The following is a 26350-nucleotide window of genomic DNA, read 5'->3' on the forward strand; positions in this document are numbered from 1 at the left end:
GAATGTTGATACAGAATGGAGGACTCTTTGGACGTGGAGCTGAATGTTTGTACATTCAACAGTTTTTTTTCATTTCCTGTAAAATTCAACCTTGACATTGAGGACCCGTTAAAACTATATGAGTGAAATATTCAGACCCATCAAAAGAAATATTCTAGACGTTTATTTGCTCTTCTGTATGATTGAGCAAACCTTGATGGTCAGCTGAAGAGTTCGATCATCAGCAGCTTGTCTTCGTCCCAGGACCCCCCCCCAAGGGTCAATGGATCATGGAGAATGATCACTGAACTGGACAACATGTTTAACTCTCCATGTTTTTTTTTTCTTTGATCCTAATAATGTGACGTAACCCTGACCCACTTTGGTTTCCTGTCCGCCTTCAGTGTTGAACACCAAAATGAGACATCTTTGTTTCCACCTTTTGCTTTTCAAAGGATGCACAATCATTTATAGACTCCCTGACTCTGGATCAGTGCATGCAAACTGATCAGGCTTCCTTTAAATGTTAAAGCTCTGGTGTTAATTAGAGGAAACTGAAGAAGAAGAAGAAGAAGAAGAAGAAGAAGAAGAAGAAGAAGAAGAAGAAGAAGAAGAAGAGAGGCTCCAGATTGCTTTTCAGTGTACACATGGAGAGATGAACTGCTGATCTCGAGGGGAAAAAAATCAAAATTTTCTGAGAAATTTACTGATATCTGTGTTTTTTAAGCATCTGAGAAAACAAGACGTCACTCTGCTGCTTAACAGAAACAACGTTTTTAGCAGGTCAGTGGTGCTCCAGAGTTCAGTCAGACGGTTTTTTTTAGGAGTACACAGATATTTTATTTAACTGATAACGAAATCTTTCTTTCAGCTTTTGCAGTAACAATCCCTTTAATCTGGTAATTAAGGAATACAGGTACATTTCTCAGTGCTCTGTGGTGCACAGACTATGTAATCCAGAAAACAACTAAACTAAATAACCTTAACAAATATTATACGGGATATTTGTCCCCATGTCATATAACTCTGCAAGACAAAGTGATAAATCTCTGAATATCGGGGGTCACAAGAAATTTTGGACCCAAAAATGTTTTCATGGGCCAAAAGAAATCTGAGAATCCTCGGCTTTTTTTTTCTTCTTTCCTCTCTCTTGTCAGCTTCCTGTCAGGCGTCTGTAGTGAAGTGACAAGCGTCAAGACACACGCTGCTTTCACTTTTTTTTTACTCGGGGGGTCATGTCGATGCTCGGAGGGAGGCGGCGGACACGGAGACGTGCAGTCCCTGGCTGACGGAGCTCTAACGAGGCAGTCGGCTCGTTAGCTGCTAATTGAGCGGTCAGCGCCAAGACTGGAGTTCGCCATCTGTTTGTCACAGAGGAACATCTTGTCGCGTCGCGCCCGCCGACAGGCCCCTCTCTCTACCCGTGGTGTGATATTAATAGCTCGAGCTCACAGACGGAGATTAAAAAACGGAGAAAGAAAAAGGAGGAGACGACAAACAAACTGGAGGGGAAAGGGTGGAGGAGGGTGGAGGATAGGGGGGGGGGGGGGTGGACACTAAAAGGCCTGCAGAGGAGAAATGTGCCAGGTCCAGTTAACCCCGACAGGAAGCAGCATGTCTGAGAGAGTCCAAATAAAATACTGGTTTAATTACGAGTCCTCAAATGATCTTTGATACGGTTAAACATACAGAAATCAGTTTATGGTGCTTTTTATTCAGAAGAGACCTTAAACACATCAACTGTCACTTTACTCACGTAACCAGATCTATCCCTAACTTTAACCAGATCTATCCCTAACTTTAACCAGATCTATCCCTAACTTTAACCAGATCTATCCCTAACTTTAACCAGATCTATCCCTAACTTTAACCAGATCTATCCCTAACTTTAACCAGATCTATCCCTAACTTTAACCAGATCTATCCCTAACTTTAACCAGATCTATGACTAACCTTAAACAGATCCATCTTTAACCATAACTAGATCTATCCCTAACTTTAACCAAATATTTCCATAACCTTTACAATATATATCATTTACCATAACCAGATCTATCCGATACCGTCACCAGATTATCCCTAACTTTCTCCAGATCTATAACTTATATGAACTTGGTGTCATTTTACCAGATAAACCGTAACTTTCATCTTTCAAAACGGCAGATAATGTCCAACAGAAGAACAAACCGCTCTGAAACCGTTTCTTTGCAGCTCGTCTTCTCTTCTGGGTCGCCTGTCGCCGGGCGGAAAGTCACGTGTGTGTGTGTGTGTGTGTGTGTGTTTGTGTGTCTCTCTGTGTATGTGTATGTGTGTGTGTGTGTGTTTGTGTGTCTCTCTGTGTATGTGTGTGTGTGTCCTCGGCTCGTGGAGGTGCTAATTTGTTAATGTTCCTCCGTGAGGAATCTTAATTAGCGTTGTAGGTTTCATGCCTAATTTAGTGATTACGTGCAGGATGAATGAACTAATGAACGTCAGGATGTTCCACACCTTTCTGTTTTGTTCTTCTTCTTTATTTTTTTCAGAATTAATAGCTGAAGGGTTAACCTTTTGCTCCTCTGCAGTTGATGTGCTAAAGTATCGAGGATTTTTTTAAGTGAGTTTGTGGAGCCAAAAGTTGACCCACGTTGGTCCGAGTGTTTACGTCTCCCATGGTAACAGGAAGCTGTGAGTCTGGAGTCCTGGTTATCTCTTTAACGGCTCTACTGGTCCGACAACTATCTGATAATATGATTATGAGTCTTACTACTTAATATACCTTTATATCTTTAGAATCCAAAAACTGTTTATTTTGGTGTTGGGTGCACAGCAATAAGCATAGTAAGAGAACAACAACATAAAAGCAAGTACTACAAAAGTCAAGAAACTAAAATGTCGTAAGAAAAAAGATGAGAATAAATATATGAAACAAATACTATCAAATGTGTAAAATATATCTGTTTTAAAGTGAAAGAGCTGAACAGTTAGAAGTGGTAGATTTGTGCAGAAATGTACAACATATCGTATTTGCAAGTATTCATGTGTATTGTAGTATAAATATGCATTGTGTGGTTTTTTTTTGTCTCCAGGGTTGGTTCAGTCCCGGTCAGGTGTTCGTCCTGGATGAGTACTGCGCCCGCTACGGCGTTCGAGGCTGCCACCGCCACCTGAGCTACCTGAAGGATCTGATGGAGTACTCCGAGAACAGCGCGCTGGTCGACCCCACGCTGCTGCACTACAGCTACGCCTTCTGCGCCTCCCACGTCCACGGAAACAGGTACCACGTCCAACAAAGACTCAAAGAGAATCACAGCAGAGCTCATGATAAAGACAGACGTCAAAAACCCTGCAGAGACCCAAAGGGGTGTGACTCCTTGTAAGCTGGGCCCATAGAATACATTCATTGTTGTGGGTGGGAAGCCAGTGAGGGATTGTTCCTCTCATTGTAGTGACTTCTGCAGTGAGGAGGAAATTGTAGATCAAAAATGGAGAGAGAAAAGGGTGAATAATCTCAAAAATACATAGAATAATCAATAATATTGTATAGAACGTCCGTTGGCCATACTCTAATAAAGAGCTTTTATTTTGCTGAATTAAAGACCCTTAAACTTCCTGGATCATCTTCAGTGATGACCTCATGCTGCAAAAATTCCAACTAATAAAACCATCGAAAATGTTTCAAGAATTTCCGCTATTTTTCACCATCCGATCAAAAAGGACTGCTTCCATATTCATAGCTGGTAATCAGTTTTGTTACACTTTAAATGAAACCCTCAGTGCCGTTGTTTTAACATGAATTTCATCACATTTAGGAAGTACTGATGCCGTTTCAGCGGACGTTAAAAAACCTACGAAAACCCGAGCAATATACCTTCAGAATAAAATACCCTGTGGAGATTTATTCTCTTTATTGGTTGTAAAATAAAAATTTAAAAAATAGAACAATATCTGCAATTATAAAGGCAGCAACTGTCTGAGAACAGCTCTGTGAACAGACTGTAAATTGACCTTTTTCATTCATTCTGTACATCCTCGCTGAGCACAGATGCTCTTTTTTAGCCACACACACACACACACACACACACACACACACACACACACACACACACACACACACACACACACACACACACACACGCACGCACACACGAACACACACTGAATCCAAAATGCCCAAACGTCCACACATTTCCAGACTCGTGAAGGCCGGACCGCCACGTGACTCCAAAACCCACACTTCATGGAGTGAACGGGTCATGAGTGTAAGAGACGACCCTTTGACGAATGACCAAGAATTAATAAAAGGTGTGTGTGAAGGAGTATTTACAATAATAAACCCAAGTGGGTCCAAGTACCAATAAGTTTAGAGTCGTAGCATAAGAAGATGTTTTTAATTATTGAACTTTTTTTGGGACAAAATAATCTAAACTTTCTAAGCTTATGAAAACCGTAAAGTGCAGTTTGAAGCTTTGAAACTAAAAGCTTGTACGTGTTTTTTGTCAAACTACGATTTTCCAAGAAAATAATAAACTTTCACGCTCTTCAGATAAATACTTTAAGAACTCCCCATTGGAGCTATTTATGGAATGATTGAGGATTTCCCTTCTGCACATTTGATCAAAAGCAAACACTTAGGAGGCTTCACAACACTTCTGATCGAACAGGTTCCACGGAAATAAATAAATCTGATGTTTATCGTGAATAAACGCCAATAAATCTGATGAGAAATCCTCGGAAAAAAAAGAAGCTTCATATAACTAACAAAAAATGTTTTCAGCAGTATCAAAGTAATCCAGTGACATTTGTTTGTCCATCCATGAGTTCGCTCTAAACATGGAATGTGAGTATTTAATAAAGGAATACTCTCAGTGGTGCCATAATGTGAATAAATATATGCTAATAATAAATGGTGGCACCTTCAGTTCTCCAGATATGAGCAGCGTCAGTGTCTTTTAGCCACTTGTTGGCTTCAGCGTCACTCCAGCAGTTCACTTCTCCACTTCACTCCCAGCAGCCCCGGCTTGACTCCCCGGCTGGTAATTACTGATATCTGTGCTTTCTGTCTTTGTCGACTCATTTAGTCAATTAGAAAGAGTAATGATTAGCTTCTCCAGCAAATCGCCAGTTATAAAATGGAGGGGGGGTTTACTGCAATTGGCTTTTTGTCAGTTGGAGCTCTAATTTGAATAATTGATGCCCATTCAGGGCTTCTGGAGCTGCCTGAGTGGGTGTGGATGGGAAACGAAAAAAAGAGTTTTTTTGGATGGCTGGCAGGCTCGGAGGTGGAAAAAAAACAAACTTAATTACAGAACTCAAGTTTCCCCTGGAGGGCTGCTCGACAGAGACAGAACTACGCCGGGAGGCAGAGGGGACAAAGAACGATCAACAGGAGAGCACTCCACGGACACTTCAAGGCGTTCTATACGTTAATGTGTCCGACTGTTCTTTTCTTAATGAAACTCCAAGTTCTGACTGAGAGAAACATTTTGAAAAGCCTCCCAATGGTGATGCCACATTGTCAACGCTTGCCAGACTTTTAACACTTTGTGGTCTAAGTTTTGTTTAGTTATTTGGTCATTTCAGTATTTACGTCATTTAACATCTAAGTCGAGCTCCACTCGTGATCGATAGGCTTCAACATTCCTCCTCTTTCTATGTTTTATGAATGATCTCTTCTTTTCTGAGAAATCTGAGCTGAGGCTACGTTCCTCGTCATGAAGTTTAAAGTTAAAACAGATTATAAAAAGAACAGCTGTTCCTACACGATGTATCCTTCCCCTCTGAAGTCCAACAGTTGTAGCCGCGTCAGATTTCCCAATGAAGTGCTTTCAAGCAGCCTTGTGTCCTAAAATTACGTTCCCGTACAACAAAACTGCATCGTCAGAGTGACGTAGAGACGGCGTATACGTCTCTGGTGTCGACCTGTCAATCAGTGTGTAGCCCCGCCCTAAAGCATCCCCTGCTTTATGGTCTGTTTGACTCTAAATGGAGCATCATTTACTAAATGAACATCATGCTGTATTGAAGAAGACTTGAAACTAGAGATTGAGACCATAAACTCATGTTTACAATGTTTACTGAGGGAATAAATCAAGAGAGAAGTAGAGTCATTTTCTCATAGACTTCTATACAACCAGAGGAGTCGCCCCCTGATGGACAGGAGAGAGAATGCAGCTTTAAGGCACTTCCGCATTGGCTGCACTCTACAGAACCTTTGGGTTTGCCGCTACTTTTTTAATATGATACAGTATATCATATATAAAATAAACAAGTGGTAATACAACTAAGAAGCATTGGAGATTCAATTCTTCCAGATTTTTATCTCTCCAAGCTGCATAATTATTACTCCGAAGTGTAACTGTTTAAAGAACGACTTCCAGTGACTGTTAACGGCAGCGGAAATTCCACCGATATGACACTAAAATAAGTTTGTGTCTATTAATGTTCATCATGACGTGTTTTCTGCCTCAGGATGTGACGGAACAATCAAACGTCTGCAGGTGAAGCCGTAGTGACACTTTGGCTCGTCTCGTACTGGTCTGATGAGACGGGTGCGTTTGAACTGGGATCAGGGTTAAAGGAGCATTACCAGAGCTGGGGGGGGTGTCGGTTCGCCTCCTTCTCACCTGTCACGTCCGATCTCCTCCTCGCCGAGCCGTCTACGCCACACTGACACGGGATGTGACAGCAGCTTTTATTCTACCCCCCCCCGCCCCCGAAACCGTTAACGCGACGACGTCTCCGTGATCGTGGAAGGTGACACACACGATCACCTGCCACTCAGCTTCATCTCCTTTCCACACCTCTTAAGGTGAAGTGGCGTCCACTCCCCCGGTACCGTGCCACGCCACAACGCCCGCCGACCTCCACTCCTGTCAACCGACATCAGAACCAAACAGCCAGGAGGGGGGTTTGGTGGATCCCGCAGGCCGATATGGAACTTATCGTTTACACTTGAGCCACATCGACTGTAAACACACAAACCTGAGTCTACACCCCCCATCCTAACCCCATCCCACCCCCACCCCCGACGTCCTCGGCCCTGGAGCGGCGCCGCCAGCAGCCTCGCCTCCAACGCGCTCGCTTCATTTAGCAGCAACAATGTGTCTGAACCCCGACAAGCTGTCGCATCGCTCCCCACTCGGCCGTGTGAGCCCGAGCATGAGCGCACACATCTGACGGGGGTTTAATGGCTCCGGAGCAGAGCTACCAAAGCAAACACCGGGTTGTTCTTCTTTAAAGCGCGCTTTGTCGTCTGGCTCGCTGCCAACTCGTTCCTCGTCCGATTTGCTTTCTGCCGTAATTCGATTGAGAGGAAGTGGAGGGTGTGAGTGACGTTTTTTTTTGGGGGGGGTTGAGTTTCATGAATCGTTTTAAAGCCTCTGGATGACGATCAGAGATTAATATCACAGCTTCAAACACAGAGAATTGTGCTTTTGTTGATAATTTCTTTGCTGAAGTTTTCATAGAAATGCAGCAGAAAGTGCAGACTGGGAAAAAAAAGTCTGCAGGAATGGTGCGTTCATGTGCGTCCTAACTGGTTGAAAAAAAATGACTTCTGTTGTCAATAATTTTAGATCTGATTCTCAGGCATTTTGAAATGAATCATTATGATAAACAGGTGAATTAGTGTTTTTTTCTCGTTTGTTCAACCCAACAATCACGCCTGAGGACAAATACATTAGAGCATGTGGCCAAACTCATTTGTAGTCTTTATAGATGGAGGACCTGATATCACAGATGAAAACTACAGATTACAACGTTTAAGACTAAATAATGTTTGGTGGATTTTTCTGCATAAAACTCTTTTTTGTGTCTTAATTAATCAAAATAACTGATCTAATCTTTGAACACCTGTAGGCAGAAAGGTGAAGAGGAAGATACTGGCTTTATATAAAATTAGTGTCAGCACTTTTGGTCATTTTTAATGATTTTTTTTGTTTTTTATCAGCAACTATTTTGATAATCGATTCATCATTTGAGTCACTATTTCAAGCAAAAAAATGCCAAACATTTGCTAAATGTTTTGGACTTTTGGTCGGACAAGACAAGATAATTGAAGACCCAATAATGATGAATAATAATGGATTTTATTTACTATTTTCTTTCATTTTATAGACAAAGTGATTAATTAAGGGGAGACAGACAAATGTAACTAATAGATATCAACATGAAACCTCACCAGTTAATTACTGACATTAAGACAATCCTTTTTTGAATTAAAATATAAAAGTATAAATATGCAAATGAGGCATTATCTAATAGTTACTTTTGGTGACTTTATGATAAATCTACAGACGCAAACTAAATATGTATTTTGGATGTTTTTCTTTCCACTAGTCTGAAAGAAGATGTTTTATGGAAGCAAAATAGACCAAAATCTCTAAATAGTTTTTTGCTTTTTTTTTAAGAAAATAATGTGCTGACTTATCGCTGATGAACATAATGACAGCTTTAGTCATTGCATCAGACCTCTGTGTTTTGCTGCATCGTCATCAGATGCATTGAACATGTTAAATACATGTCTGATGAATGTTGGTGCACTAAACATGAAATAAACTGGACTCAAGTCTGGACAGTGTGCAGAATTCTAAAAGTGACTCCGATATCTTTTAGAAAGAAAAGTAATAAATAATAATTCAATATTTAGCCCCGCCCCTTTTTACACTGAACCCACAGTGTAACATGAGAGCTGCAAAAACTGATCAGCCGGTTTTAAGACATGTTCAAAGACAATGAGCTGCTCAGATTACAGGACAGCTGGCATTCACTGAGAGGGCAAGGAGCTTCAGGACATCCGTCTCCACATCCGCCCGTTCATCCACTGGAGACCACGCTATGACCACCGTCCTCACGTCTTAATTCGTGCATGCAGCGGCCCAGAGAGCAGCGAGGCCCTCGGCTGCTTCAACATGAAAACAAGCTTTTTCTTGGTCGTTCATGAGGGAACACGCTCCTCCCAACGACTCCGCTTTATGCTCCCTCAGGATTAACCGGTGCTTGTTAAATAGGGGGCTGTGGGAAGTGGAGGGGTTGTGGGTGGAGGTGGGGTGGGGGAGTGGTAATGAATTGACAGATTTGGGGAACAACGGGGTTTAGAAGTTGTGCTAACAAGTGCCGTTGTGCAGAGAAAGCTGCCTCTCATTACAGAACAAACGGAGACGAGTGGAGCTGAAGAGAGGCGCTGATGTTCTCACTCAATACGTGACCACATCCTGTTGTCTTCCTCCACCTCATCCACCACCTCCACCCAAAACACCAACCTGTTCAGAGGAAATACTCCTCATTGACAGAGTGAACGTGCCAAAAGCTGTCTTTATTACATTTTTTTGGTTTGTTTGTTTCACAACATTTTAGATAATTATATATATAATATAATAATATATCAGCTATTGTACTTTATTTTATATATTTAAAAATATATATATTTTGCTTTACTTAAGGTTATTTAATTGTATGTTGTTTTAATAATTTGTTAATCTTAAATCTATTTTAAAAACATTTATTTAGTCATGTCAAATTAATATCTTTGCTCATATTTTTTTCTATGTAATATCATTGTTAATTGTATTTTATTTTACATTATTTTACCTTATGTTTGTTTTAAGTTTTTTTCTATTAAATTTGTCAAAAATTACTATAATTATTTTACTATTTTATTTAAAGTAATATTTGTATGTAATTTCATTCTATTTTTATTTTATGTAACATAATATATGTTATTTTGCATTATGTAATTGATACTTTTTTATTCAATAACTTATTTGATGTAATGTAATTTTATTCTATTTTAATTGTATGGGATTTTAGCCTATTTATCCTATCTGGATTACATGACACATACTACATATACATAGATGTATTTTAATAATTACATGCTTCATTATTTGTTCTTTTCATTTATTTTCTCAGAGCTCTGACTGGCTATCTAACTGATAATTCTACTCTCAGCAGTTCACCTTCCCGTTGAAATACCTTGATTTATTTCTCATAATACTAATTGACAGGAGGTGAGTCCGTATCCTCCTCTCACCTGACTCCCCTCAGACTCTCTCCTCCTTTCTCCTCACGTCTTTTTAAATCTCAGACTGTAGAGAGTCTTGAGCGCTGCGAGGAGCTCGCTGTTGGTACTCGAGGTGCAGTTTGGTGAGGAGGCCGAACCAGCGAAAAGCTTTTTTATAAGACAACAACTCATTAACAGACAACCTCCTCGCTGCTTCCCTCCAGCGACTGCGAGTGCCGTTTGGAGAGGCTGCTTTTCTCTTTCAGCCGAGCACACAAAAGCCCAGAAAGTCAAGGCTGGTCGCTCTGGGTACTGATTGCATTTTTCCCCTTCTTTTTTTTTTTTTTTTTTTTGCCAGAGTGCCTATTCAGACGAAGGCAAGAAGGGAATGAAAGCTTTACAAACATTAATGAAGCGCTCAGCTAACAGTTTTTTTCTTTGTGGACTCTCCTCCTGCCGGCCCGATGAGCTGTGGAGGAGGAAGAGGAGCAGCTCTCTGTTTGATTGGTTGACTCTGAGGTCAGCGTGGATAGTTTGGCTGCTTTATCGGTTTAGTTTGGTGAAAATAAAGCAAGTTGTCAAAGCGAGAAAGAAAAAAAAAAACAACAAAGACAGAAAGAGCTGTTTTTTATAAGACATTTTGTTTGATTTTCTTTTCGTTATTTCTTTGAGAATAACAAAAACTAAAATGGATTCCTGCAGTGACTTCCCCTCTGGGTGTCTCTGGTTCCTCGATGGTTTAGGACCTTTAGCTGATAGCGGTTCTTCTTGGTATTTCCACTGAGGAGGTCTTACCTCTGTGCTGAAATGTCAACAGCATCACAAGGACTCAGTCTCCAGAGTTCATGTTTAAAAAAAGGCCTTTTTTTTTACCTCAAGAGAGACTCATTCCTCTATTTGAAACAGGCTTATATCTAATATATAAAGTATGTTTTATCATATTTGTACATCTACGTACTATAAGCCCTTTTAGCAGCAGTCATGGGCATGTTGGAAAAGTTTGTGACGTCTTTGTCCCAGTCATCCAGACCAGTTAGAAAGCTTTAAACATTGAATTAAAACTGCTTTGAGGCCGGTCTCCTTCACCTTCTCCTCCTGTTGACACTCAGACACTAGCGAGCTACGACAAGCTTCAAAAGACGCTTTAAAAATACCCATCACGTCTCTCACAAACAGTTCACTTTCCATTCAACGAGAGAGAACACATGCTGACGTTGAGGCAATTAAACTTGTTTTGTCGCTGGATAAAATGACTCCACAACGTAATCATGTGTTTGTTTGATAAATGACTCAACTGTAGATGCTTCTCGTAGCGTTTGATGCTAAATTAGCGTTGGATGTGTTGAGCTACGTTTCTCTGAGTAGCTGTAGATGAACTGGTAGATTAACTGTCAATGCATTTTGACCCCGTTCCTACATATGACACATTAATTTAAAGAGCTGTGATTGGTTGATCCAAAGAAAACATTCACAGCTCTTAATTTGCATATGTTTATTTTTAACACTTTATCTATTCTATATTAACGGCTTTCATCGTTTCTGGGATTGCGTCGATGATCGGCATGTACATTTGTCAACCTTTGTGATTGTGTTAGATTATCATTATCTCAATGTTTCATTTATTTCTGTTTGTGTGAAACCACTTTTTGTATGGATTTCATCTCTCATCTCACAATGTGCATCACCAACGCCAACATGACCGTTACCTTGGCTAGCTAGCTACCTTAACAATGATCCACCCACAGATGTATGATTATCTTACCTGATGTGTTTTATCCAGCGACTCTTTTAATCAGCTGGTAGGCAAAAGAAGCAGCGAGGAAACACACAGGCATCATAGCTTCAGAGAGAGACGTCACTTACATGACTTTTGTGCTGTGTTGTCTTTGTAATTACATACTTTAAAAGACGAATTTTCAAACTTTCACTGTCACGACTTGCAAAATTTGTCTTTTAAACCGACAAACTTCATATGAGTAATTTATGGCACAATTTAAACAGAATAAACTACTACCCGTCTACTACTGTACATATTTTTTTCAAAAATAAGGTCCCATGTTGGTCCACGGGAAGTGACTGGACTTGGCCTATCTATTCCTTTGGGTTTAGATTTTAAACCAGTCTGACAGCATTACATTTGGCATCGCTTTTGGCCCGTAGAAGAATTTTTGCAAGTCTGGAAATCTACAACTCTTTCATCTGCTTCTGCTGTGCTGGAGGATGTAATGTTTTTTTCCAAAACTAGAAAAGATAACATTTATACTGAGCGGTTCTGTGAAAAAGTTCTTCTTGAAATGGGAACTTTTCTTGTCATGCTTCAAGAGTCTTTGGGAAGTTCCCACTTGATGAAGGCATTTGATTGTATTTTATGCATGTGTTATTCCCAAACAAATGTCTACCTGTAATATGTATTGGAGAGGTGACGTTGTCCTCTGTGTGGTTCTTCTGTCTCTTCAGGCCCGATGGAATGGGGACGGTCGCTGTGGAGGAGAAGGAGAACTTTGAGGCCATCAGGGGTCGACTCATGTCTCTGCTGGAGAACCAGATCACACATTTCAGGTACCAACACCTTCTCATCAGCATCACAAAACTACCAACACCTTCTCATCAGCATCACAAAACTACCAACACCTTCTCATCAGCATCACAAAACTACCAACACCTTCTACAACAGAGTGGCTTTTATTCCTCTCAGACAACAGACAACTGTTTGTCACTTTTCTCTGGTTTGATATAACCATATAAATAGTTTATATATCCATGCAGATAGTTTATATATCAATGAGGATAGTTTATACATAAATACAGATCATTCATTTATCCACACATATAGTTTATATATCCATGCAGATATTTTATATAGTCATGCAAATAGTTTATATATGTTTTCTTTTGTTTGCTTTTTGTTTGTAATTTGGATTAACTGACCCTTTAAATGCAGATTGATACATTTGTACTGCTTTACCTCTTAACAATAATATAATTTTGACTGTAATAGACACTCAACTCAAGCAAGCAAGCAAGAATGGAAGTTAATGGCTGAAAGACATCTTAACCTCTAAAAACACATGTTGCTGAATGCTAAGCTGTGCTGTAAAGTGATTTGACAAAAAAACAAAACACATAAAAAACCACCGGCATGCTCCTTTAACGACATCATAATGAACCCAGGCATTCTGGGTATTTTTCAGCCCCATCAGCAGCACACAACAGGTGCGGTGCATGCGTCGATGAGACCTCCCTGCATCTGCGTGCTGCTATTCAGCGCCGCCGCCGCCGTGTGAACACATTGTGAGCGCGGTGTGAAAGCGGCAGCCCCGAGACCTTGAGCAGCACTCGTCTGAATGGACCGGTGCCATTAACTGTCCCCCAAACCCGGCTCTCTAAACCCTTCACGCCTGAGAGGGGCCCTCCATCTGGCCCCAGAGAGGAGTGTGGGGGGGGGGGCGATCAGCGGGAGTCATTACTAGCTCACCTCAACAAGAGGCTAATGCTGGTAAACAATGGACGGGACAATGCTGGGATTATGCTAATGTCCTCCAGACAAGAGCAGGACCTCCACAGTTTAGTTTAGATTAAAGCCCAGCTCAGCCACTAAACATTCATTTAAGGTTAGACACTTAAACCCAAGCTGCTCCTCTAATGATTATTATTCTTTCACACAGATTATCTAAAGATTACCTCACTGTTTGGTAATCATTTGGTTTTTACCACCAACAGTCAAGTCTCACATGTAAAGATTAATGTAGAGGAACTTGCAGCCAGGAATCATTGCAGTTGGTGAAATAGTCATTAAATTAAATCTTTTGGTTTCACATAAAGGGACAGGAATTGTCTGGTTTTTTTGTGTCGCTCAGGATGAAAATAATGGCAATGGAAAGTAAATTAGCAGCCTTATTATGTAGTGGAAACATTAATTAAATGCATCCATGTGACTAAGCAACAGTCTGAGCAAGTGACGTACTTTATAATATCCCAAAAGACGACTAGTGGTGGACAGGAAGGGAAGTTGATGGGTCTAACAACCAGAAGACTGGTCTTCAACAAACCTAACTGTTGGTTTTGTTGCCCAGCCACTGTTTCATAATGAACTCAGAGGGTCAGGACAGTCTCCCCTCATGGGTCCTCTCCGGGGTGTTGGCCCTCACCAGGCGCCTCCATGTCCTCCAGTACTTCAGCACCCCTCGTCTGGACCTTCCAAGGGATCTTGTATCTGCCGCAATGTCGGCCACCCATCCTACCCCGTCTTAAAACACAGACCCCGTCTCGTTAACCTTTTTTTTTGCCGTATGACCACCATTCATGTGTTTATGATTAAATTGTTGTACAAAAGCAGGACGTTCTTCATAGATCTAGCCTCTTAATTTAGCTCTCAAAGTGCAACCGATTGATGTATTTTTACTCTCAAATGTACAAAAGAAATTCTGGGAGAGCATTTGGCCCCGGACCCCCGTAGACGGTCTGTGATCCAAACCTTCGATGTCCCCAATCTTTGAATCTCATTTTACTGCTGCTGGTGTGAATGCACCCACGACGCATTGAGACCACATTCTGAGGTGGTATTTGGCGACAATCCTTTTCTTAGTTTTTCATCAGATCATTTCATAGTGAAATTAGAAAAATTAGAACTAAAAAATATATTTAGCAAAAATGTTGTAGCTTTTTTTTGCTTTTATATAGATGCCTTTCATTGACAGTTATTTTCCTAAAGCATTAATAAACGTTGGTTATGTTCAGACGCTCTCTGCTAAAGAAAAGATCGCGGTCTTGGCTAAACACTAGCAGACTCGATGTGTTGACTCTCATTAGCATCTAACTGAAACCATGATCCTTCTCTCACCTGAACCCGCTCGCTTTTGTTGCCTTAACTCTACTGAACAATATCCAGGCAGCAAATTAAGTTTCTCTCAAAATGCATTAGGAAAAACAAAATAGTCGAGTTTAAACGCATTTTACCAGGAGGCAGGGTTTCAGATAGAGCAACGACCACCGTTTGACCCACATGGCTGAGTCTGCCTTGAAGTCCTATGACTAATTTTGTATCTAAAAAAAGACAGATAAGCAGCTCAAAACACCCCAAAAATACTCATCAAATAAAAGTAAAACTGTTATGAATGTGAACAATTCTTGTTTCATTTTGTTGACATATTAGAGTCAAAGGTTTTTAAGGGAGAGAATTTTAGATATCTCTTTGTATCACTCCATAAATCAGAAAATACCGTCAACAGACATAGAATTATAGAATTTTCTCCATGTTTTTAGTAATTAAATGTTGTATAAATCAGACTATGAATGATATATGAACAAACCCCTTTATAGAAACCTTCAGAATATAGAGAGGAATGAAGCTGTAAAGTTTGGTGTATGTAAGAGCTACTGAAGTGGAGATTTCTGGATCAGAGTCTGAGAAAAAACTCATTTAGAGAAAACGTCCTTTAAAGATATGTTTAGTTAAATTACATACATGTTGAAGACTCTACAGGTGAATAGGGTAAAAAAATTAACTCATAGATATCAACATGAAACTTCACCAGCTGATTACTGACATTAAGACAAGTATGTTTTGTATTACAAGTTTTCTGAAATGGTATGTTTAAATATGCAAATGAGGCATTATCTAATGGTAACTTTTGGTGAATTTAGGACAAAATCTACAGACGCAAACAGACAAAATAGTAAAATAAACACCTGAATGTAAATCTTGGACGTTTTCTTTCCACTACTCTGACAGAAGATGGAAGCGAAATAGCAGAAACTATAAAAAAATAAAATAACCAGTGCATTAAAAACAATTAAAATCTTAGTTTTTAATGATCTGGCTCAGTTTCGGGTGAGAACAGTAGCAGAGGTCAACCTATTTTTCTTTGTATTTTTTAAGGACTATTAAACAGGTCTTTTATTTATTTATTATTTAAAGAGCTGTCGTCAGTCCCACGGACCCCTTAATGACTGGCTTTCATTATTTATTTATATATATATATATATTTTTTTTTCAGCTTTTTTTCTGTTCAATCTGATTTAATTTCCCCTTAAATAATTTCATAAATGTCCCTCGTGACTTTAGAACATCATACCGTAGATGTTCTTACTTTCTGTCAGAAATCCTGCGCTCCTTTTTTACACCTGACAGCATCACAATCATCAAAAATACAAATCAGGTCTTTTCAACATATTCTTCTCTTTGTGATGTTCATTTCCATAAAAATCTCTCAAACTCGTGACTTTTACTTTTACTTAATCTTCAAACAAAGTCCTGCTTGATGATACTTTTTAAATATATCTATATCTATATATATATTATTATTTTTTAATTTAGTGGTATCAGTGTGAAGGAACAGAACATCTGCCTGTAGGTTTTTTTTGTCCAATAAATGGCTGACCTGCACGACCGCCTGCTTTTGTTTATTTAGTCCTGTTCACTTGTCAATTAGCGACGTGGAAATTAGACGAGAGGAGGCAGCCATCTGTTGACTGATGTCTTACTGCTTCCATCTTCCTATTCTTCTTCTTATCATTATTTTTTCAACCCCCCCCACACACACACACACACACACACACACACACACACACACACAAACACAAACACACAAACACACACACTGTTGTCCTTGATTTTGTTTCTAAATGTGATGACCGCCCATGTTTTTTTACATCTGCAGATACTGCTTTCCCTTTGGACGACCAGATGGGGCCCTGAAGGCAACGCTCTCCCTGCAGGAACGGGTACGGGGACACATTTTAAATATATTTTTTAATTTCAAATACGTTGGTGCAAACTTCCTGTAAGCAGAGTCGATAATTATCAAATTAATTAGAAGTGATGCTGAAAGGAAACATCTGACGACAGTTATTATAAGTACATAGCTCTAAATAGTAAGTAACTAATGTATTTATGTTATGAATAAAAACGTTGCAAAAGAAATGGTGGTCCCATTTATTGGTAAAACAAGAAAAGTCTGCCCAGGTATAAATATCTCCTTTATTAATGGAGCACTTCAAAGATTTTCAAACATATCTATCAAACGGTTTCTTCAAAGCTAAGAACAAACATCCTGCCTAAACTTATTGTATAAATTTCAGCTATATAAAAATAATTTCATAATAAGGTGTTCTAGTGTAACGTTAGCACAACACCAACAGGACAACAAAATGCAACAAGCTTAATGTAAACACTTCAGGTACAGTTGCTAACGACATTAGCCTAGCTCGCTAACGTTAGTGAACTCAGGTGCGTGGTTGGTGTTGTTCCAGGTTCTGATGAAGGACATCACCACGCCTGTTCCTCCAGAGGAGATGAAGAAACTGGTGCAGAAGTGTTTGGAGAAAGCGGCTCAAATCAACTACAGTCAGCTGATGGAGTACGCTCAGATCAAAGGTGAGAGTTCCTAGAGTTCTAACCGTCAGCTCAGTTGTCTTGGTACAGTGTCCACATCAGTGTTTCAGTAGATATGTTTCCATATCTGGGTCTGTCCACGGTGGACTGGTCTCTAGTGGATCTGGGTCTGTCTACAGTGGACTGGTCTCTGCTGGAGTCAGGTCTGAAGGAGTTTCTGGTGAACCTTCATGATTTCATCTGGTTTCTCCAGAATCCGACCCGGTGGCTCCGATGACGAGCTTTAAGAATAACTTTATAGAAACAGACGATCTTCTCTCTGATGGTCTGTTTACTGATGGAGGTCTATAGAGGACCAGGACTACTCTGAGACTGGTTCAGAACCAGATAAAAGCACTTCACAGCAACTTTAAAGACCAAACTAAAGGGGTCCACATCGTGTCATGAGGTTGCTAGAAGCAAATCATGGGTTCATTCAAATCTAGAGGGTTTATCCTCTGAGGAGCAGGATATCAGCAGCATTCACCCGTTTATGATATGTTGTAATCAATCAGCAAACCTTCAGCTGAGGTTTATGGGAAATGTGTATCATAATCTCTTGTTCTTTATTTCTGCCCTGGTGTTTCCTGCTGCGTTCGGACCTCCAGCGGATCCTCAGGCCGCTCCGGAGAAAAGACTGGAGGACATGCTGCGACTGGGAGAGCTCTGCATCGAAGTCCTGCAGCAGAACGAGGAACATCACTCCGAGGTATCTCATTTATTTCTATCCACACAGTTTGTTTTGGACGAGAGAATATCTGAAAAACTTTGTGTTTTTTACTCTCTAGTTTTAGAGAAATAATTAAATATGTGGCAAAGCTGCAATCGCCTTTTTCCCCACATTTACACCAAAGTGTTTCATTGGTTGTTTCATTCACTACTCCCTTCTCTCTATGTAGGGAGTTTATAAGGAGGACGATATAGTGAGCTCATCTGCTAAATACAAACACACATAGGTCACTGCTCGGGTCGTTTTCTCTGCGTCGTTAATTACCTCACTGCTGTTGCAGAAATTCAAACATGACAGATCGACGGTGGCTGGTGGACCATCAATAACAAATACAACATTTTGTAAGATATTTTCTTGAGTTGCCTCTTATCTAAATTTAACTTCACCTGGCAAAAAGTGGTGCAGCGTATAAATCCAGGGCTTTTATTGTGAAAGGTAAGGACAACAGAAAAGCAGTATGCTTTATTTCCAAAATTAGCTGATATAAAGCACTTTTAATATATATGTTTTCACACTGTTCTCTCTCGTATCGTCCACCTCTTTCATTTTCCTTCAGAGCAATGCATGATGGTATATATTGCTTGGTTAGAGACCATCAGTTATACACTTTGAGTCCATTATGTAGGGTATAAATACTCAGAGTACATTCAGACAGCACTACAAAAAGGCAAACTCCCTTAAAAGTCCACTACGTAGAGAGAGGTGAGTGATTTCTCACTCAGTGTGTTCTTTACCTTTAGTTTAATCTGAATGCTTTAGAAAGGATTTAAGCCATCAGAGTACATAAATAACTGACCATATATGAATGATATATTGCTGTGCACTTCTGTACCATCATGTTGCTGTGATTTATAATGATCAACAGCATTTTGTTCAGCAGTTACCTCAAATAAAATGTGCATATCTGTTTTAAATAACTCTTAAAAGGGGGCAAACCTGCACTTAATCCTTAGTCATCATTCTAGAGGGTAAATATCTGCTGAGTGATCTGGATGGAATAACTTTCATATGACAGAATATCAGAGTTGAGCTGATCTGCTAAAGAAAACGTCTCTTTACGGCGTCGTCTTTGTGGTATTCATGACAACAGTTTAACTCTGAAACTCTTCCTTTTTTCCATTTCACCCTCAGTAGAAACTCTGTTCGTCTTTTTATTTCTTCTTCATGTCTGAGTGACGGCAGCAGAGGCGCCACAGAGTCACTTGATCATTTCATTAACTCTTTTTGATCACTTTTCGCAGCACTGTCCATTTTCTTCTGTCGGCAGTGAAAACACCGCCCACGTATCGTACGCACGCCGCCGCCTGTTAAACTGATCAATCATAGGTGTTGAGACGCGGCGGTTTGATCGGCCCTAAGTGGCAGCGTGGCGCTCAGGCATCTGTTTCTGAGCTATTAATACAACGCCGCGCTCTGCCGCTGTCATGGCGACCGGTGGATCTGTGCTCCGGGCTTCAGATGTGATGTCGACGACAAGTTAGTTTTGGATTTTTTTCAGAGCGCCGCCGCAAGCTGTCACAATTAAATTTAGAGACGAATCATAATTGTTTGCTTTCTTGTGTCTTTACTGTCAAGACAATGTTTGAGTATATTAAATATATATAATTTAAAAGTTTAACTGCTATGCCATGCCATGAAAGAGTTTGGCTGCAAACTAGTTGTGATGTCATAAAATCCTGCAGGTAAGTTCAGAGAAACTTTCCTCCTTCAGCTGATGAATGTTTAAACGAGCTCTGAACACGCTTCATTCTTTTAGAGCTGGAGCCGAAGAATTGACTAATCAGTTTATTGTTTGTTGAGGGGAATTCAATTCACCATTTTTGGTAATTTATTTATTTATTTTTTGGTTTATTTGGTTTATTTGGTAGGGACAGTGCACATTAATAAAACATTGCTGTATCCCCTAGACAGTAGTCCCTAGACAGATGTTTCAAAGTCACTCTAAAAACAGAATATAATATTAAAATTACAAAATTATGTTAAATAGAACATGGACTAAAAACAAGATTATGTTGCATTGTTAGACACTAAATATATATATATATATATATATATATATCAGAAGCAGAATACATAAAAACGCATGCAGAGTGTGTAAAATAGTGTAATTTCAGTCTGACACAGCTAAACAACAATAAAAGACAATCGGATATTCATTTGTGTTTTAACACCACTCGAGATTACAAACATGCATAAAACACACCAACCCACCTTTTGGACAATGCCTCCTTATTCTATAACAAATAAGTAAACAGAATAACAGAATTCTCAAAAATATTACATTACAGTCATTAATATGTCAGGAGAAGAGTCTTTGAATATTCACTGCAGCTGAACCATCACAGTGAAGACAACTTTCGAGATGTCGAGATGGACTTTAATCAGAAACTAGACTAACTGGACTCCAGACTGAAGACGATCACCCTGATTTTGTTGCTAAAACAGTGTGGAGGTTCAAGGATTCAAGCATTTATTGTCATTATGCAACACAAGGATGCACAACGACATTCAGCTGTAGACCATTTGTAACACGTCAAACACACAGTAGTACATTCCTCTAGTGCATTTTTTGAATTTTGCATCATAAGGAATGTAAACAACAGCAACAAAAATAATTCTCAGGACAGATAATATGGCCGACATCTTCACAGTCCAAATTCAACATGAGGAAAAACATCGTCCATCAAATTTTGACTGTGTTTGAGTACCGAGCATCTTGATGTAAACACAGAGTCCACCGGAGTCCTGCTCTCTGTCCTGCAGTCCGCCGTTAAAGAGCAGCTTGATCCTGTATGAACGATGGATCCAGGTCTCTGTGAGGATGTGGCCGTAGGTTTGATAGCGGACGACTCTCGCCGCCGTTTCTAGCAACGACTTTGTATTTAGGAATCCTCAGACGGTCGGTAGGCAGAGATCTCTGACTGTCTGATATCACAAAACCAGTTCAAGAGGTCTGAAAACTCACTCAGCGGTCCACAACAACAAACAATCACAGCAGAAACCTTGAAAATCACATTCCAGTTGTTATCATTTATCTGACGCTCCTTTCTCTTTTTTTGTATCCCACCGTGAGAAGGGAAGAGAGGTGAGTTTATTCGTATGAATGTTTCATCCATCGCTCACGTTTGTGTTTTTGTTGTGTTGCAGCCGGTTTGTCGGATCCTTGTTGTTGTTTGTGAGTTAACGTGTTTCATGGCCGCATGATTGTTAAAACATCTCCTCTGTTACTCAAAAAAACCAAAATGTGTTCTTTTAAAAAGTTGTTTTTCTTTAAAGTGATGGTTGAAGGATTTATTGTGATAATAACATCACAACTGATTTATTTCAGCTTTTATTGTGAAAAAACACTTACGTAGGATACGAGGAATACTTTTTTGTAGAATATCATACAAACCGCTGTATGAGGATATGAGGCACATTTTGATGAGCAAATAATGAAATATAGTGTAAGAATTGTGTGTTTTTGCAGTGAAAGTTTTATACTTGGGAGCAGTTTGCATCACGTTTAAGAAAGGAGATGCACTGATGACTTCTGGTGACTAGTAGTTCTCTTGAATACCTATGTTGAATACACTTCCTGTAAGTCGCTTTGGATAAAAGCGTCTGCTGAATGACTGTAATGTAATGTAATGTAATGAAGGAACGTGATGTTCTGACTGCTTGAGAACCAACATAGATCCAATCTAGAACATTTTTATGAAACATCGAGCGTAAAGTTTGTTTGTCGACAAAGAAACAGAATATACAAGTCAAATGGCAGAAATAAGGTAAAGATGAAAGAAAGGCTTTTCATGAAACTGACCGACAGGGAAATGGCTTTCTGCTTAAATGCCAACATGAATACTTTAAGATGAGCTCTAACCCGAGGGAAGAAAGTTCTTCATGTTTGAGTTGCAGTTAAAACCATAGACCGTACATAAGAGGTGGACGTAGTCATGGTGACGTCACCTCAAGTTCTGCGATAACGCCGTCGCCATCTTGGATTACGGCTGTCGCCATGCTTATCTTTCTTTGTTCTTTATTCTTTCTTCTCTTTATCTCTTCTGTTTATTTGTATTTGTTTGTTCTGTCTGTCTGTCGATCCTCTTCCTCTTTCCTTCCTACTTCCTGTCAAACTTTCTTTACTTTTTGCAAAAAATTTCATTTCCTTTCTCTCGTTTTCCCGCTTTATTCTGACCTTCCCTCAGTCTTTAATGTTTCTTTATTCCTTCTCTTCTTTCTTTCTTTGTTCCGATCTTTCTTACCTTCTTCTCAATCTCTGTTCCTCCCTTTTTCCTTTTATTTACATGTTCTCTTCTTCTCTTCTTTGTCATAATTCTTGCCTTTTTCCCTGTTTTACCTTCTTAGCTTTTTTCCTCTCTTCTTTTGTTCTTCTTTCTTTCGTCGACTTTCAATCGTCACTTTTTTGTTTTTCATTACTTTTCATATTTCCTGCCCTCTTCCTTCCCTTTTCCATTATTCCCTTTTATTATCCCAGCTTCCTTCTTCTTCCCTCTTCCTCCATTTACTCTTTCCTAACTTCTTCCTGCTTATCTTCCTCTCCCCTACTTGATTGTAATAATGCTTAAAACATTTTAAATACCCCCTTTATTTCTTCCCCTTTTCCTCTTTACATATTATTCCCATTAGTCTTTCTTCTTCCTTTTCTAACTTCCCTTTTGCTTCACCTGTTGTTTCCTTTACTCTGAACTCCTTCCAGTCATTCTTCTTTCTGGCTTTCTTCTTCAACATGTCACTTCTTCCTTTTTATTTTCCTTTCCTTCCTTCTTCTGTCTCTTCTTCCCTACTCTCTTCCAATCCTTCCTTCTTCACTTTTGTTTCTCGTTCTTTCCCTTCTTTCATATTCTCTCCCTTCTTTTCTCCATTTCTTACTCTTTTGTCTCTTCACTTATCTTTCTCTTCTTCACATCAATCTTTCCTCTGTTCCTTTTTATTTCTTCCAGTCCTCCTTTGTATCATTTTTTACTCTACTTCCTATTTATTCCTATTTAGATACTGATGGCGCCGCCTCTTACAGCAGCTCCTGCTCACCTGTGAGCTTTTTCCTTTAAATTGTTTTTTTTGTTACTTTCTGTTACTTTCTTTTACTGTTTCTTATTGCTTATTTATTTATATATATAAAAAAATATATATATTTAAATATATTTTTTTTATTTCATTTCTTATTTTTATCTTGTCTTTCTTTTACTATGTCTCTTGTGTGCACTTTACTCTCTGCTGCTGTAAGCCTGCAAATGTCCCCGCTGCGGGACTAATAAAGGATTATCTTATCTTATCTTATCTTATCTTATCTTATCTTAATTGCCTCTTCTGACCTTTTTCTGTTTTACTTCTTCTTTTCTTCATGCCTTTATTCCATTCATCTCTTTCTCTAATCATCCTTTATTCCATCTCTTTTCTTTGACTCCTCGGCTCCTTTCTTGTCTTTCTTGATGTACGATCTTTACAATCAGCTATTATTGAAATTGATGCCTCCAGAAGAAAAAGAGTTGCGGGTGTCGAGGAATCGTCGGGCTGGTTTTATGTTGTTTGTTTCCAGTAAAAGGAAACTGAAAAGGCGCGTTTGAAAGGCCCGATGAGTCGTCCTGCGAGGCCACGAGTACGATCCGCCGCCGTGTCACTTCCCTTTTCTCCCGTCTCACATCTACAAATACCGACCTCCGTGCACCAGCGTGCGATTCAAGGCCGGTTGCACTTTTCTCTTAGATGTCCTTTAGTCGTCAATAGCAGCGGTCACCTGAGCAGGCTGACCTCTGACCCCTGGAGAACCACACAGAAGGAATGCACATCTCCTCTGGATGCTTTTTTTTCTTCTCCTTTTCAATTTAAAAGCAGCAACTAAAGATTTCTCCCGTCCGCCTCCATTTATTCAGATTCCTGCAGCTTTTAACGGGTCAGCTTTCTTATTCAGATCAGGAAGTTTTGGACCTTTACCAGACATTAGACACACAGTGCCTATAAAAATGGATTCACACAAGTTTTCATGTTTAACTGTTTCACAACATAAATAAAAGTAGATCTAGTGAAGTAGAAGTAAAAGTAGATCTAATGTTTTTATGCTGATTTACAGAAAAAGACACTTTAATGTCAAAGTGATTTGAATTAATTTCATATCAAAAATACCAAATGCATGTATTGACCCTTGTAGGAAACACTTGCAGAGCCATTTAATTGGTTAAATGGTTGTATAAATATGTGTAAACCTGGAAAGTCCAGCTTTTGGTGGTAAAATCACTCTGAAGACGAGGGAGCACAACAGAAAGGTGATTAAAAAGCTTCAGGAGATGGAAGGTGCTCAATACAGAATTCAGATCGTTTCTTTTGCCTCAAGGCGAAAAGTAATAATAATAGGCTATAAATAAGTAGTGATTACAGTAACAACCACTTGATTATGGTTAGGGAACAAAGTGGTCGTGATCAGCATGAAGCATGTGGTTGGTTTTCATGTAAACAGAGACGTTCTATGTTAAGACTGAATTTTGAAGAGTTGTGAGTCGTCGAACGTCTTTGTACCAAAACTAAGACAACTTCACTTTTTTCTCCTCTGCTGTCGTCTCGTCTCACCTCTCCGTGTCTCTCAGGCTTTCTCGTGGTGGCCGGAGGTGATGGCCGAACACGCCGAGACCTTTCTGTCTCTGTACCGGGTCGACATGGACGGCGCTCTGCAGGTCCAGCCCGTTGACTCCTGGGACAGCTTCCCGCTGTTCCAGCTCCTCAACAACTTCCTGCGAGCGGACTGTGAGTACGACCTTTACTCTCTAGGTGACAAAAGTACACCGTTTATCAGAGCCAGATGCAGATCAAAAAGCATCACGAGATTTTCATCTTTCCGATGTTCCTTGAACACATCATGAGTGACGAACGCTTCAGTCAGAAAAGAGAACCAAAACTAACCTTAAAACTTTGATATTTCCTCAAAAACATTTTATTCTACATGTCTCATTTAATATCTCGCCCCAAATAAACCGTTTGCTTTAACCAGATTCTGTGAAAAACATTACATTCTGAGCTCATCAGCGCAACTAGGAAGCCACGATTGATTCATCTGAGACCAACAGTGACGTGACAAACATTCTGTGAAACTTATACTAATGACCTTCAGGCTGCTGAACACAGAGCAGAACGGAGAGGAGAGGCTGTAAGGAGAGGTTGTAAAGATGAAAATAGCTTAACATATATAGCAGATGGAGCCTCCATTTGTTTTCTAACATTGGTAAAACTTGTGGACACTTGGAACAATGTTGGATATATACATTATATTGTTCTCCAATTTTTGTAAAATGAATTATCAAATAAATTCAACTTGCGTTTTTTTTTTTTTTATATGATTTATGGCATTATAACTGTGTTATTCTGCACTAAAGACATTTTTGAGTTATATCTTCTTCTAGCCATGAATGTGATAAAAAGGTTAAAGGAAAATTCTGCATGTCTCATATGGGAAACAGTGACTATGATACTTTGCACTTCTCTGTTCAGACCAAACGGCGCAAACAGAAGGAAGGAATGAGTGCTTCTCTGTTTGCTTGGATTAAGGTAAACCATTCTGGACTCTAGTGGATGGTTGTCAAGCCTGCTGATGAAGCTATCCAACTAGCTTTTCTTTAGTCAATCATCAGACGTACAAGAAGATGTTCCCCTTCCTGGGTTTTCAAAACAAAAGCACTGTTGCAGAAATGATCAACATTCAAATAGGAGTGTTTTCTTTTTGTTATGGCAATGACACAGTATACGACTTTTAAAGTTGTCAGATTGCTGTACTGATCACATTACACAACTATCTGTCTTATAATGGGGTATCTTGAAGCGTCGGCGACCGCCGACATTTCACTAAGAAGTATCCTCAACAAGTCTTTTACGTCTTCAAAATTACGATTAGTCAACAAAGCTCACAGAAGAGGTTTCACGGTAAAAGAAGCAAAACCCCCATGAGACAGGAGTTGTCTTCTTGTCCACCAGAACCTGCTGATCCAAGTTGTTTATGTGCTGATCTACAGAAAGCTTTAGCGCGTTGTTGCTGCCATTGATGTCAAAACTACTTTCAGAATTTCAGGAATTTGGACTCCAGATGTTTAACCTGCTAGATACGGCTCAGATCCCGTCTTTGAAAATTCACTCATCCCAGGAGTGAGCGCTGTTTTGACTCTCATCTGGGGCTTTTGTCAGCGGACTTTAAGTCGCGTAAACTTGGATTAAGTTGACCTGCACAGACTCTACCGGTCTGGAGAGGATCAGGATTTTGTGACACGGTTATCGGCGGGACCCCCGAAGAGAAATAGATGTTCTTCTT

The 26350-nt window shown here is 39.7% G+C and overlaps 1 protein-coding gene across 4 annotated transcripts in view; it reads left to right on the top strand.

Moving 5' to 3' along the window:
• cadps2 (Ca++-dependent secretion activator 2) overlaps positions 1-26350 on the top strand; it is a 165363-nt gene that overhangs the window by 95557 nt on the left and 43456 nt on the right. For all 4 annotated transcript variants that reach the window (XM_054619217.1, XM_054619214.1, XM_054619215.1 and 1 more), the window contains exons 13-18: positions 3045-3232; positions 12416-12517; positions 16618-16681; positions 17210-17333; positions 17939-18039; positions 24642-24798. In XM_054619217.1, coding sequence (XP_054475192.1) covers positions 3045-3232; positions 12416-12517; positions 16618-16681; positions 17210-17333; positions 17939-18039; positions 24642-24798 — 736 coding nt within the window. The remainder of the gene's footprint in view (positions 1-3044; positions 3233-12415; positions 12518-16617; positions 16682-17209; positions 17334-17938; positions 18040-24641; positions 24799-26350) is intronic.

The sequence above is a fragment of the Anoplopoma fimbria genome, chromosome 19, assembly GCF_027596085.1.
Source record: "Anoplopoma fimbria isolate UVic2021 breed Golden Eagle Sablefish chromosome 19, Afim_UVic_2022, whole genome shotgun sequence".
Taxonomy (NCBI): domain Eukaryota; kingdom Metazoa; phylum Chordata; class Actinopteri; order Perciformes; family Anoplopomatidae; genus Anoplopoma; species Anoplopoma fimbria.